Below are 15,009 nucleotides of genomic sequence, written 5' to 3'. Positions count from 1 at the left end.
AAACTCTTACTTAAATTTTGATTTGATCATGTGTGCAAGTTAATTCTTTGAAAGAGGAATATTTTCAGACCCAGGTTTGCGATGACAGGAGGAAGATCAGGAGTGTTGTAGAGAAGCAGTAGGTTTTCTAGGAGTTCACTGCCTACAGTAGAAAATAAAGTCTTAAGTGGATGCATTTTTTTTTTTTTTGCGGGGCAATGAGGGTTAAGTGACTTGCCCAGGATCACACAGCTAGTAAGTGTCAGTTGTCTGAGACCAGATTTGAATTCAGGTCCTCCTGAATCCAGGGCCAGTGCTTTATCCACTGTACCACCTAGCTGCCCCAGTAGATGCAATTTAAAAAATATAAATTTGAAAAGTAGACCCAAAGCTTCCTAGTAGGAACCAGTCATAGACAGATAGAATGTTTTCCTCATTGTTTTAGGTGTTGAATCAGAGGCAAGCTTTGTAGGTCTTCATTTGTATGGCCAAAAACATGCTGCATCTAGAGTTAGGAGGACTAGGTTTGAATCCCAGCTCTAACCCTAATTGTGTGACTGCATAAAAAGCACACTGGGCTGGGTAGAACATTTAAAAAATATTAAGACATTATAAAAATGTGAGCTACCCTTTAGAAACTACTTAAAAAAAACTTTCCTTCATATATGTCTGTTTCTAGGAGCAGTGGCAGTGCCTGAATCACACTCAGAAAGAGCTTTACTGGGATGCTATGCTGGAGGATTATGGGAAAGTGGTATCACTAGGTAAGGATTTGGAACAATACAGTTCCCACGATTGTTCTAATTGGGGCAAATGGGTCAAAAAGCTATCGTGTGACTTACTTTAAAGTGAGCAAAGTAGACAGGCGTAAGCAACATGGTGCCCTCTTAGAGCTATAGGTCCAGTTTGAAATTGCTTAGGTGGAAGATCAATGGAAACCCAGCCATCTAGAACAGTTATGGCAGAGCCTAGGCACTGAGGTAACTAAGTGGCAGGTAAAGTAGATAAGGACTTAGATTATATTAACCTTTGCATGGCCTTCTTGGTTGTATAAGAATCTGCCTAACTTCCCATTGGTCCTATTTCTTACACTGGGTACCAAACAGAGTCAGTCTCTCCTTTTGAACATAAAAATCCTTCTGGTATTTGAAGACATTGATTGTTTCTTCCTTCCTCCACCCAAATTCTTTTCTGACCTTCGTTGTCTCAGGAATTCCTAAACCAAATCCTACTAACCTGGTAGGTGGAAGGGAAGAGCCTGATAGATCACATTCTCATGCAGATGAAGAGATACCAAGAAGCATTTGCATAGGTGAGTGACACCTCACTCCGTCCCTAGCCATTTTTGTCTCCTTCCCAGTCCCCACTTTCCCTAAGCTTAAGAGAAGAATTAGGTTTTTTTTTTCTTATTTGGGTTTATAGATAACAGTCTGCTATTTTCAGTATACTTTTTAAAATCTTTGAGCTAGGGAAATCCCTACTTCCCAGGCACAGAAACTGCTGTTGCACCTGAGAATTTTTCTTTTAGTGTTTTGAATAATCAGAAGGCATAAAATACTTTTTTGGGAGTATCATATTCAACACTGTTCTGGTGTTGGGTTTTTTCCCCCAGTAGGAATAACGCAGGGTTTACTTAACTAATAAAAACAAGTAAAATTCCATTACAGTGGGTTTCTATTATGATTTTTTTTTTTCTGGCATGACAATCCATGGTAACTATTCTAAAGAAATTGAACTGAGAAGTAGCTGAGTCCTTGGTTTTGTAGAAGGACCACTGGACTTGGGTCAGGCGACTAGTTTTAAATTTCTGAATACAATACTTTGTAGATAAATGTTCTTGGACAATCACTTAACCACTTGGAGCCTTGTTTTCTTTCTCTTAAAATGGGAGTAAAATCATTTTTACCATCTACTTCAGGGTTTTAAGTTAAGTGCTTTGTGATGTCAGTTAAGAATTTCCCTTTATTTCTCTTCACTCCTCTTCATTTACCTTAAATATCCTAGCTCTCTAAAATATTTCATAAACTTCCAAACTACCTAGCAAAAGAAAGTATACATGCAAATTTAGTATGCTAAAAAAATGAAACACCTAGGGCTGGTGTGTCTGCATGATACATCTTTTCTCTTCATGGGCACAAAACTCTTTTTTCCCATTTTTTTATTTCACTTACCAGAGAAGTATTGATGTGGGGGGCGGCTTTAATTGATCAAATTGCTTGTGAGGCGTCCCAAAAGAATTACAAGACTCAGTGACTCAGTTTCCCAAGTTTTATTGAAATACTGTGCTGACCACAGGGAGAATCGCCCAAAGGAGATAGGTGTCTCCAGTAGGGGGAAGAAGAATAATTATATTTATAGTAAGAAAAAGCAGGTTATTTCCTCATTATCTTAACCTTGTGGGAGGTTCATGGGAGGTCTTATCCTAATTTGGGCTTCCTGGGGTCCTAAGACAACCTCCAAGGTGGGTACCTTTTTCCTTGGAGGTGTGTTTTTGGGGTAAACATGTCATAAGGTGAACCTAAGGACAAATTTGGCCTTTTCTGCACATGTTCCTAAAGAAGATATGCTTAAACTTGTCAGACCCAGAGGGTCTCTGTGTTTATGATATCTCTTTACTTAAGATCTGGTTTCCTAGGTGTCCTGTCATCTAGGAATAGATGGTGAGTGTTAATAGAGACAAACCCTCTTGGTTACTATTAAGGACACAAACCTTAGTTTCTCTGTTAATCCTTTTAGGTTCTATTAATCTTAGGTTATCTGTTAACCCGTTTTGGCTACTATTGATAGGTTATTTGTTAACTCTTTTAGTCTCCTCTATTAGTATTACCTCTATAATTCTTCCAGATTATGAATGTGATTTCTAGCAAATTAGTCATTATAAAATTCTGCTAGGAATCCTAAGAATCTAATGGGATTTTGCCTACCCTTTTTTTTATTAAATACTTCTTATAAGCAAAATAAATTTTAAGAAAAATTGATCATTATTTGGATTGATTTTAAGCAACATGACTTAGAGTCATCTCTTCAGATATTCTTTCAAGTCTATTTTTCTGTGGGCCTGTGTGCTTTTTTTTTTTTTTTTTTTTAGTGAGGCAGTTGGGGTTAAGTGATTTGCCCAGGGTCACACAGCTAGTAAGTGTCAAGTGTCTGAGGCCAGATTTGAACTCAGGTACTCCTGACTCCAGGGCTGGTGCTCTATCCACTGCACCATTTAGCTGCCCCTGTGTGCATTTTTAAGGGGAAAAATGAGAAAAAAATTAACTTAGGACCATTTCCATTTAATATGAAAGCACAAAGTTAATACAAAGGGTAAAACTTTGGGAATACATGCCTTCATAATGAAATAATAAGAGACTAATTAGCATAGCTAATTAAGTATCAAAATCTGTCTTCAGTTGGAAATATCTGTCCAGATTTCCGCTTACACTACCACCTACATACATGTACACATATTGGTCCGAATATATAGGCCACATTTTTCCTTTAAAATTTGGCTGGTATTAAACCTGGGTGTTGCCTGTTTTTATTAAATATTTCTTTCCATGTTTTCAGAGTAATATCATGTATTGGTTCACCCCAAGTGCCTACCTAGAAAAGCCTCCTTTGAAATCTAAATGAGCTTGATAGCTCAGCTTTTTCTACAAGTTGAATCAGTACATGTTTGTTACCAGAATAAACACAATGGTAAGTTTAATATATAGTCATTGCATAGGAAGCAGGAAAAATATGCTTTGGTGAAACTAATATTTGGTGAATAATTATGAACATGTCTTCTTCACCTGCCTACCCACTTAATACTGAATCCACAAACTTTGCTTATGATAGCCTTGACAAGGCTTGGAAAACAAGACAGGGCTTAATGTTTATTGAATGATGTTATCGTCCTTCTTTCAGGAGATAAGCGGGAGAATGACAAAGAGAATCTTCACTTGGAAAATAAAAGAGGCCAGGAATCTCAAAGGATCTCTTCCTGGAAAGCTTCAGAAAAGGAACCTTCACCGGCCCTCTTGAATGAATTCATTGAGGATGATCTAAGAAGCTCTGGAGTAAGACAAGATCTTGTTATCCAAGAGAATCCTCAGGATAGAGTAAAGGCAGGGAAAAGCCTTCCTTTGGAAAGGAGTTTAGGGAAACTCCTAGGTCAACATTTGTCTAGTCCAGTGGAACAAGACTCTCAGCGGAGAGAAGAGAAGAAAGAGGTCTGCCAGAAAGGCCAGCTGCGAGCCCTTGCGGGACAGAAGTATAATGTTACAGATAGATGTAGTGACTGTGGGAAAAGCTTTGCTCAGAAATCTCAACTTGTCATCCACCAAAGAATTCACACTGGAGAGAGACACTATCAGTGTTCTACTTGTCAAAAAAGCTTCAGTAGGAGCTCAGACCTTAGGAAACATCAAAGAATCCACACAGGGGAGAAACCCTATAAATGCGATTATTGTGGCAAAGGCTTTAGTGATTTCTCAGGATTACGCCATCATCGAAGAACGCACACAGGAGAGAAACCATACAAATGTTCTATCTGTGGGAAAAGTTTTATTCAGAGGTCAAATTTTAAGAGACATCAGAGAGTTCACACAGGAGAGAAACCTTTTAAATGTTCTTGCTGTGGGAAATGTTTCAGTTGGAGCTCAAGTCTCGATAAACATCAAAGATCTCACACTGGAGAAAAGTCTTTTAAGTAATCTAAGAGATACTAAGAATCAGTAGAGAAATCCCATCTCTAGGCCATTAAATTCCTTGGTATAGAGAGATACTTCAGAAGGAATTATAACCATTAATGGATATTGTTATTCTTGGAAGTCATTTCCTTCTGATTGGATTAAAGGGGAGGGGCTAGAGCCTTTTTTATCAGCCTAAACATAGATAATGTGGCTCCAGACTGGGTGTCAGGCTTTGCTTGGATTGCATTTTCCATAATGGGAACAAGACTAAGGACCTCATTCCCCAACTCAACCTCCCTGCTTCTTAATTCACTGGAATTTGAAAAGTCACACAATTAACCAAGATCATTTTTCATGGGTTTAGCTACAACCTCATATCCTCATTCTTTCTTTGTCTCATCCTCTGAGATGGCAGGAATGATGGTGGCACTCTGAAGGCCACTTTCAGGTATACAGGTGGGCCTACACACTATCATGTGGAATTTAAAGTGGTGAAAGGGTATCTAGGTGTTCTGCTTTACCAAGGCAAAGGGAGAAAATGCTGAAGGGATGGAGGACTCAGGAATTCCCTATATTCAAGTGGGAGTAGATCCTCCAAGGAGAAGGAAAAAATTATCCATGAATGAGAATGAAGTAAAGAACTAGGCATCAGATACTGGGGAGGGGAGGGAGCAAGTAAGTGCGGTCAGCTCAGCAGAATTTATAGATTTGAAATACTCTTTAAGTAGTTTTTGGTAGGGAAGTAGAAGGTGAATTTTTTTCCATCCTACTTTAAGTAGTAAACCCATCAGGAAAACTGTTCTTGTTCAGGTTGCCCCTAGGCTGGTCTCCCTCTCCAAAGACAGTTTTTTCTCTTTGTGTTCCAATTTAATTGTGAGTGTAGAGATCAATTTTTATATTTCGCTTGTATCCCCTATTACACCAAGGCCAGTGCTTGTCAATAAACAGTTATTGTTGGTCTCCTTTGGTCTCACTATATTCACTTGTATCATTGCTAGTCTCAAAGTTTGGGGAATATACAGTCAACTAAAAAATAGTAAATTACATTGTGTTGAATTCATGCTCTCCCTTCTGTCTACTCCCTTCCCAATTCCCTTTTGTTCAGATCACTGCCTTTGAGGAGTTTCTCAGGTGTTCTAGAATGCTAACAGGACATTTACCTATAAAGGGCATGAGATATCATTATTTCCATTGAAAAGGACAGTTAATTTGCTTATAGTTTTACTCTTATTACCCACCCAGTATAGCCAGAAATGTTTAAGGAGTTCAAGGAGAAGAGAATAAAATGAGTAATGGTATTCTAGAGACAAAGTTTTGTGAGTGTGGGTGAATAAATGGTCTGAAGCCTTATTCCTCTGACCTTTAGAGCTATCTGTCTCCCTGGACAGTATTTCACTTTTCCTCAGCAGGGGAAATGCTTTCACTTTAGCAACTGAGGTCACAAATTCAATCCTTAGATCCATTTTAAACACCTGCTTTCCTTTCTCACCTTAGCCTATGACCAAAGCAAACTTCACTGTCAGCATAGTCTATTCCCTTAGGAAATTCCCAGCACAGGCCTCATTGCCTTCAAGAGCTTCTGGCAGAAGCTAAACTTGCAAAAGCAAGGCCACCCCAGCTAATACCCATTTGGATGGGGCTTCTTTAGTTTTCAGAGCAAATGTCCAAACATAAGTGGGTCCCCGCTGACGTGTCTTATATACTGGACAGGGATAGGTATTTCGGTTGTCTTGCTTGTCCACAGGGACAGCTCTGATGAATATCACAGGCATGGGAGGAGTCAGATCCTTCAGCCTAGCCTCTGTGATGATTCCAGCCTGGGGAGAGAAAAGCATAAGAACAGCCATGAACTCAATCTATCCCAATATCTGTCTGCCAGACGCACCAAGGGAAAAGATTGTGAGAAGGTATAAATATTTGTCCTCAGGGCATCCTATCAAGTCTCCCCAACATCAATCCCTTCCTTTATTCCTATTGCTGTTAAATACTAGCCCTCATATTACTATTCCACTAGGCCAGTGGTGGTCAAACTATGACCTGTAGGCCAAAAGTAGTTCACCACTTGTTTTTGTATGGGCTATGAACTAAGAATGGTATTTTTTTCCTTACTTTTTTTTTCTCATTTAGTCCATACAACCTTCATTAAAATTCATTTGCATGCTGAAAAATTGGATTCAATACCAATATATCAAGTTGAAAGAATTAAACAATAATGTAGAATTCCACAGGGGTAATAATAACAATATTAACTGGTGGCAAATTATATGCTAGTCTAGAACTTGCTTTCTTGCTTTTTTGTTTCTAACTTTTTTTCTCTCATCGTTTTATTTTCCCAAATTACATGTAAATACAAATTTTGACATCAAATCTTTTTTAAAACTTTGTGTTCCAAATTCTCTTTTCCCTCCCCCCAAGACGTCAAGCAATTCAATATAAGCTATACATGAGCAGTCATGCAAAACATTTCCACATTAGCCATGTTGTGAAAGAAAACAGACAAACAAAACTTCAGATAAAGGAACTAACAAAAAGAAAATTATGCTTCAATCTGTATTCAGACACCATTTAGTTCTCTGTAGATGGACTGCATTTTTCATTGGACCTTCAGAGTTGTCTTGGATCATTGCGTTGCTGAAAATAAGCAAGTCATTCACAGCAGATCATCTTATAGTATTGCTGTTACTTTCCTTACATTTTAAAATACAATTTAAAGTAGTAACATTACTGTCTCCTCCTTCTATTGCTTCTAATTCATCCTACTTAGTCTTTATGCATATATCTAGCAAAATTATTTGTCCAAAACTCTTTAGATGCCCTATTGCTTAGTGTATGAATTTCAAACTCTTATCTGGCATTCAGTGCCTATCACAATCTAGACCCATGCTACTTTCCCAGCCTTATTTCATACTATTTCTCTCCATGGACTCTGTGTGTACAATCCAAACTAGACTACTTAACGTGTTTTACATGTTCCTACCTCCATCATTTCATATTTTCTTCTTCCCCCAACCCCAACATCCCCATCACATAAATTCTTTTTTTTTTTTTTTTTTTGCAGGGCAATGAGGGTTAAGTGACTTGCCCAGGGTCACACAGCTAGTAAGTGTCAAGTGTCTGAGGCTGGATTTGAATTCAGGAACTCCTGAATCCAGGGCCGGTGCTTTATCCACTGTGCCACCTAGCTGCCCCTATAAATTCTTATTTATCCTTACCTCTTACCTCTTGAATATAATTACCCCCATGATATCTTTTCATAACTTTCTAGTCAGTTACTTTTCTCACTAGGGATCTCATATAAGCACTTTGTTATGTATTTACTATGTAATAATTTGTATCTTATCCCACTGCTAGACTCTAAGGGGAGATACTAAACTTGGTATTTCTTCTCATGCATAGAAGAGTGTTCTATACATATTAGGTGCTTGATATTTGTACATGAAGGTGGACCAAGCAGTGATCCCATTTCTTCTGATATGATTAGAGGGAGAACAGAACTAGAACCCTGCTGAAATAATTTCACATGGGGGGAAAGCATCCAATAACTTATTGTTCCTAAAAAGAACAAGCATATTAATAGTATTTCTATAGTATTCTCATTAGAGAATGGGACGATCCCAGCATATCGGTATCCAATATGCTATATGAGTAAGGGAAAATGGCACTTAAGGTGTTGGAAGGGTGGCTGAATCTGACATTGAAGAAATATACAATTTAAAAATCACTTAGATTGTTTTTCAAGTGTCTAAAAAGGTAAGATTCTGCCCCCCTCAATGGGAAAGGCCATGGATAGTTTACTTTCCCAAAAGGTGATCAAGACAAAACCAACTACTGTTTTATTATCCTTATAAAATCTTTAAGAATGGTCTAGGGTAGGGAGCAGCTAGGTGGAGCAGTGGATAAAGCACTGGCCCTGGATTCAGGAAGACCTGAGTTCAAATCCATCCTCAGACACTTGACGCTAGCTGTGTGACCCTGGGCAAGTCACTTAACCCTCATTGCCCTGTGGGGGGTGGGGGGGAGTTCTAGGGTGTCTGATGAAAATAGAAGGGATCAGTCAGGCTTTCATAGAATATAATAGTAGAATACATTTTTATAGTCACATTATTGGCTAAAAGATAGAATAAAAGATATTTTGATTTAAAAAAGTTGTATCTGACTCTTCATGACCCCATTGACTATACTGTGTATGGGGTTTTCTTGGCAAGGATACTGGAGTTGTTTGCCATTTCCTTCTCCAGTGGATTAAGGCAAACAGATTAAGTGACTTGCCCTGGGTCACAGTAGTTAAGGGAGGCTGAATTTGAACTCAGGTTTTCTTGACTCCAGGCCTAGTGCTCTATCCATTGAGCCACCTAGCTGCCCATGCCCCAAGCATATATTAAAATTATGCAAGATTCTTTGATAGATGCGGCCACAAAGATAATTTTGTTCAATGATTTGTATCAAGTAGGCACACGTTCATCACAGGTGGTTGCTTAAGTTAATAAACTATATTCTGCACGAAGTCCAGATGGAACACTGGCTTTCTATAGATGGTAAAATAAGGGTCTCAGATGTTGCTGTGTTTGTGAACAACACTGTTTTGATTGCACCAAGTCCAAGAATATCATAGGGCCTTTTCAGAGAGATTTATGGATACCCAGGATGAGCTGATTCATGTAGGAAAAAGCAAATGAATGAAAAGTTATATTGCCAATATGGATACACATTTGAATGGACAACTTATCAAATTAGTCCCATGTCTTAGAAATTGAAAATACACCACTGGTTCTACCCAAAATAGGTAGAGGAGTGGGCCAGATTAAAATGTGAAATGCTTTTGGTGAGTCCAAGTTGCTTACTGATGCAAGAAGTTCACTGATATTATCCTACTCATATGTCTTCATATCACAACATGGATTTTCCAAGAGTCTCCTTTTTTAGATCACCTGCCATTTTCAGTGGAAAAATGCATGTGGCCTATGTAACATTTTATCAGTGATACCTTGTGTTTAAGAAAAGGTACAGGGGCGGCTAGGTGGCGCAGTGGATAAAGCACCGGCCCTGGATTCAGGAGTACCTGAGTTCAAATCTGGCCTCAGACACTTGACACTTACTAGCTGTGTGACCCTGGGCAAGTCACTTAACCCCCATTGCCCTGCAAAAAAAAAAAAAAAAAAAAAGAAACAAATGACATCAAAAAAGATGAGCTGGGTATATAGTGATAAAGATAGCAGATAGTACCTACAAGACATTGATATCCATGAAATATTAAGACACAGAAGGTGGCCTTTAGCACAGTTTGTAGACCCTCTGGAAAATTTATTGAATGATATGGCTAAGAATTGCACAGGATGAGAAGATTGATGAGTTGTGATTTGTACTAGTTAATGCAGTTCCCTGTTGAAATAACAGCATATCTGATTCCATCCTCTTTCCTAGGTCTACTTAATCCTCTCTACTTGGCTCCATCCACTGTATCCCAGCAAGCTCTTCATAGCATCCAACCTTTCCTTAAACACTTCTTTCTACTTGCCGCAACAGAAACCTGGCTTCCTGTGATGACAGTTTTTTCCTGAAACCCTGTCTAATGGAAGTGACTCCTCTCTTTCTTTCTTTCTTTCTTTCTTTCTTTCTTTCTTTCTTTCTTTCTTTCTTTCTTTCTTTCTTTCTTTCTTTCTTTCTTTCTTTCTTTCTTTCTTTCTTTCTTTCTTTCTTTCTTTCTTTCTTTCTGTGAGGCAATTGGGGTTAAGTGACTTGCCCAGGGTCACACAGCTAGTAAGTGTTAAGTGTCTGAGGTCAGATTTGAACTCAGGTCCTCCTGAATCCAGGGCCAGTGCTTTATCCACTGTGCCACCTAGCTGCCCCCAATCTAATTCCTTTTAATCTAAAACAATGGGATATAGCTCCCACTTTTAAGCAGGATCTGATTGCAAACAACACTGTCCCCAAATTTATATTCCTATTGGGGTCATTTCTCCATTATGGACTTAACTGGCAAGGCATGATTAGCTTTAATACTTTCTATAATCCTACTGTGTTCTTACATACCTGTAGTTCCCACAATAGTGATTCTCTTGGGTCATGTTGTGATGTTTTTTATGAAAATAAAAAAATGCACTTTGATTTGGCTTACTCCAGACACAGTTAAAAAAATTTTTTTGTAGGGTTTCATTGTTTTTGAGTTGTCTGACTCTTTGTGACCTTGTAGACTATAACATGCTATGGGGTGTTCTTGGGAGAGTTCCTGGAGTGGTTTGCCATTTCCTTCTCCAGTGGATTAAAGGAAACCAAAGTTAAGTGAGTTACTGAGAGTCACACAGCTATTAAATATCTGAGGTTGGATTTGAACTTGTGTCTTCCTGATTCCAGCCCACTGCTCTATCCACTGAGCAACCTAGCTGCCTCTATAAGATCTCACTGTACTTCTGTCCAAATAAAACCAATTCCTTGGTAAGCTGGCCTTCAAGGAAAATTACTTCAAGAAATTAAAAACTTGGTTAATTTCATATATAATTTCTATAGTAAACCAAAAAAGAAATTTGCCCAGGAGTATTTGGGTTCCTTTAGTTTTATTCAGCAGTCTTTTGGGAGTTCCTCCTATCTGCAAGAAGCAAACCACCTCTTTCTTCTTCCTCCTGGCCACATTTGCATTTTCCTTTTATCTCTCCAGGAGCTCAGCCGAGTGCCATCCATATAGAGGTTGTGTGAATTTCGGTTACTGGGGGAGGCAACTATTTGGGAAAAAAAGGTGGTCATAGCACTAAAAGGATACCTGAGGTGTTCCATACATAGTTAACCTATAAAATCCCTTACCAGCATCAAAGGAACTAAGTTTGACATCTGAGAAGGATTCCTTCTCTACACCATCATAGTTCCTTCTGTTCATTTACTTCTTTTTCCCTTCAATACCACCCTTGGTTTTCATTTTAACAAATATTCACATAGTTTTAAATGTTATGGGTGGGTCTACAGAATAATTTATTCCAAGCCCTACATTTGTTGAGAGGTGTCATAATATTATAACTTTGATTAACAGACTTGATAAAAGAAAATGGGGGATAGTGGTAGAGACATTTTTTTCCCCTTAACAATCACTGACTACCTCTACTCCCTAATAACATTCAGTAATATACTCTAACTTCTCAGACTAACTCCTTTCTTGGGAATTTCCTGATGACTCCAGCAGCTCAGTTAAACTTTCCAACATAGAATGTCTTTTCAACAAACGGGGTCCAGTACATAATCTTAAAATTCTAGAACTATAAAATTATGGTAGTGGGAACTTGGAGTGTTTTTTTTTGTGTGTGAGGCAATGAGGGTTAAGTGACTTGTCCAGGGCCACACCAGCTAGTAAGCGTCGAGTGTCTGAGGCCACATTTGAACTCAGGTCCTCCTGAATCCAGGGCTGGTGCTTTATCCACTGTGCCATATAGCTGCCCCCAACTCGGAGGTTTTATACAGGTTATAAACAGGTTTACTTAGTCAAGCCTTTATTAGGCTCCTACTATTAAGCAACCATGCTAGGTGCTGGGAATACAAAGGAAGGAAAAAAAACAAACCCCAACCCCTGCTCTCAAGGAACTCACAGCCTAATGGGGGAGATGAATAACTTTGTACAAACAAGATATATATCATGTCTCAAATATCTAACTGATTTTTTAAAATTTTAAAAATTTTAAAAATTTTTAGTGAGGCAATTGGGGTTAAGTGACTTGCCCAGGGTCATACAGCTAGTAAGTGTTTAGTGTCTGAGGCCGAATTTGAACTCAGGTACTCCTGACTCCAGGGCTGGTGCTCTATCCACTGCACCATTTAGCTGCCCCTCTAACTGAGTTTTTAAACTTTTGAGTCATCCTGTATATAGGATAAATTAAGGATAACACTAAGATTAAGGAGGATTGGGAAAGATTTTTTGCAGAAGGTGGGATTTTTTTTTTTTTTGGCCAGACTTGAAATAGATGTGGAGGTGGAGACGGGGAGTCACATGGGGAGATGGGGCAGGTATGGTAAGTGAGTATTCTGAGGGAAGTAAGGGAAGGGGCCAGATGTGAAGAACTTTCAGACAGGATTTTGTATTTGGTATTCAAAATCATAGGAAGCCTTTGGAGTTTATTGAATAGGGGGCATGCTATGGTCATATCCTTGCTTAAGGAAAATCAGTTTGACAGCTGAGTGGGGACTTGAGGCAAAGAAACCAAGAAGAAGGCTATTTCAGTAGTCCAATTGTGAGGTGATGAGAGGATCTGCACGCATTAGGGTGGTGGCAGTGTCCGAGGAGAAGGCATCCATGAGATGTATCAAAGGCAGAACGGACTTAGGTGTAGTAACTTGCTCAAGGTCATGCAGTTCCAAGTGGCAGAATCAGAATTTGGTCCCAGGCATTCTGGCTCCTCATTCAATACTCTTAAAAATTTATGATGCTGCTTTTATACTTTGTAGTCACTTCCCAGTGACCCTCCCCACTCCAACAGAACTTTTACACAACTGTTGAAAACAATATGTTGGCCATGTCTGACGACATAAGTCTCATTTTGTACCTATATCGCCCCCTCTCCCCCCAAAATCCACAACAACTTTTGGCATTTAAAAAAATATACAGAGTTGCATAAAATGTAATACAGAATGTCCTAAAGTCTGGAACTTTGTACCCTCAATCACAGCAGTGGATCTTGTTTGGAAATTACTGCTCTAAAGTTTTGCCTGACAGGTAAGAAAGTTAAGATTGGCAAATTGGAGTGAGCTATTGAGAATATTTTGGATTATTTTCCAGCACTTGAAGACATTTGAGCCTCAAATGCCTGTCATAAACAACTTTTTGATTCAAGTCCCTAATTATTACCTGTGTATCCCAGCAAGCTCCTTCCATGAAGAGACCATGGACGTAGGCCCCTTCCCGAGGTGGGCTACTGAAATCTTCCCGGCTCTTCTTAGTCACTTCACACTGCAGGGCCATTTTATCCAGGGGCCACTCATTCTTATGAGCCATGGACTGCATAATAGCTGTCAAGAATGACTGGGGGTTAAAAAAGCCTGCTAGCCAGACAGCAGAGGGCAGTGCAAAGTCTCCCATCCATCTCTCCAGCTCTTTGATTCGGTTGAGCAGATCCACAAACCAGCTTGCCAGGCCTGCTGTTGATGGGTACGCCTTCTTGGCCCAGGACTCTGGTACAATATCCAGATACAGAGCACTCTGTAAGTTCTCCATATTGCTGGTCATAGTCAGCTCACCCTAATGATAACAGCCAGAAAATAGAGACAATGAGAAAGCATAGACAGGAGGACAATGAGGTAGATACATGCAGTGATTCTACTATAGGAAACATTTGTCTTGATTCTCAAGGATGTGTCATTTGCCATCACTTACTAGATTTGGATTTTTGTGGTATGCCCTTTAGAAATTAATTCCCTAATGCTTATAACTATAGTAGTTGGTACCAGGTGAATGGTGTTACCTGAAATGGTACATAGACTTCTCATTCATTGATGAGAATAAAGTACATAGGTTTATGTACAGTTAATTGTTACAAACAAAAAAGCCATTAAAGTAAATTATTCAAAAATGTAGGCTCTAAGGTTTATAAAAATGCTTTCATTACAATGACCATGAGGTAGATAGGAATATTTTAATCTCCATCTGACAGATAATCCACCACAATGTGTGGCAAACTGTGAGGGCTGAAATTTAATATATGGAGCATTAATTGGGTGACTCACCAAACTATTGGGGTCCTGGAAATAATGAGGGACCTTTAGATTCAAAGCTCCCTCCCCTCTGAACTGCCCTTTAAACTGGACTGGCTTTTCTTTTAAAGCAAGGAAGTTTAAAAATGCCTTTTGATTGATTAATAAGGAAACAGACCCAGAGAGGTAAGAAGACTTGGGGTAGGGCCAAGGGTCTTTTATTCTAAATGCAGCACTCTTTCCCAACATCACGCTACTTAAAACACTTTGTTTCTCAATAGCATTCTGACTCAGTTTTCTTTCTCTCAGCATTGATTTAGCAGTCTCATTTCAAGATCAAATAAGGCTCAGTTCAGACTTATAAATCACTACCTTTTTCTGCACTTAAGAAGCAAAATGCCCCCTCAACTTTTGTAGTAACTCTCTTATTCTTTACTGTAGCCTTTCTCAAACAGCTTAATGAAGGGCCTCAAAGAGCAGAAGCCTTTGGTAGCCCATTGACAATCCTAATGATCCAACTCTCCAAAATGTGGATTTTTGAAGCAGTCAACTTAGTTCATCTCTCCCAACTGATCAATTCCATGAAGTTTTACAACTGGACTTAGCTAAAAAGTGCTGGCAGTTTCTTTTAGAGGGCCAACCCATTTCCTCCCCTAATTCTTTTTCCTTTTTCCTTTTAATGCTTATCTGCCTTGAAGTACAAGTT

At 38.9% G+C, this 15,009-nt stretch overlaps 2 protein-coding genes across 3 annotated transcripts in view; one reads left to right on the top strand and one right to left on the bottom strand.

Moving 5' to 3' along the window:
• The window catches only part of ZNF18 (zinc finger protein 18), a 29,512-nt gene extending 23,336 nt beyond the window's left edge, over positions 1 to 6,176 (top strand). The window contains exons 5-7 of one of the 2 annotated variants that reach the window (XM_044002520.1): positions 659 to 743; positions 1,190 to 1,291; positions 3,874 to 6,176. In XM_044002520.1, coding sequence (XP_043858455.1) covers positions 659 to 743; positions 1,190 to 1,291; positions 3,874 to 4,661 — 975 coding nt within the window. In that variant the 3' untranslated portion in view covers positions 4,662 to 6,176. The remainder of the gene's footprint in view (positions 1 to 658; positions 744 to 1,189; positions 1,292 to 3,873) is intronic. The other variant, XM_044002522.1, reaches the window with a different exon arrangement.
• A 31-nt stretch (positions 6,177 to 6,207) lies between these two features.
• The window catches only part of DNAH9 (dynein axonemal heavy chain 9), a 455,137-nt gene continuing 446,335 nt past the window's right edge, over positions 6,208 to 15,009 (bottom strand). Inside the window, exons 68-69 of the mRNA XM_044002519.1 lie at positions 13,462 to 13,851; positions 6,208 to 6,457 (exon numbers count right to left, since the gene is read on the bottom strand). Coding sequence (XP_043858454.1) covers positions 6,230 to 6,457; positions 13,462 to 13,851 — 618 coding nt within the window. The 3' untranslated portion in view covers positions 6,208 to 6,229. The remainder of the gene's footprint in view (positions 6,458 to 13,461; positions 13,852 to 15,009) is intronic.

Source organism: Dromiciops gliroides, chromosome 4 (genome assembly GCF_019393635.1).
Source record: "Dromiciops gliroides isolate mDroGli1 chromosome 4, mDroGli1.pri, whole genome shotgun sequence".
Taxonomy (NCBI): Eukaryota; Metazoa; Chordata; class Mammalia; order Microbiotheria; family Microbiotheriidae; genus Dromiciops; species Dromiciops gliroides.
Note: the sequence above shows the minus strand (reverse complement) of the source record. Positions and strands in the feature narration are given on the sequence as shown.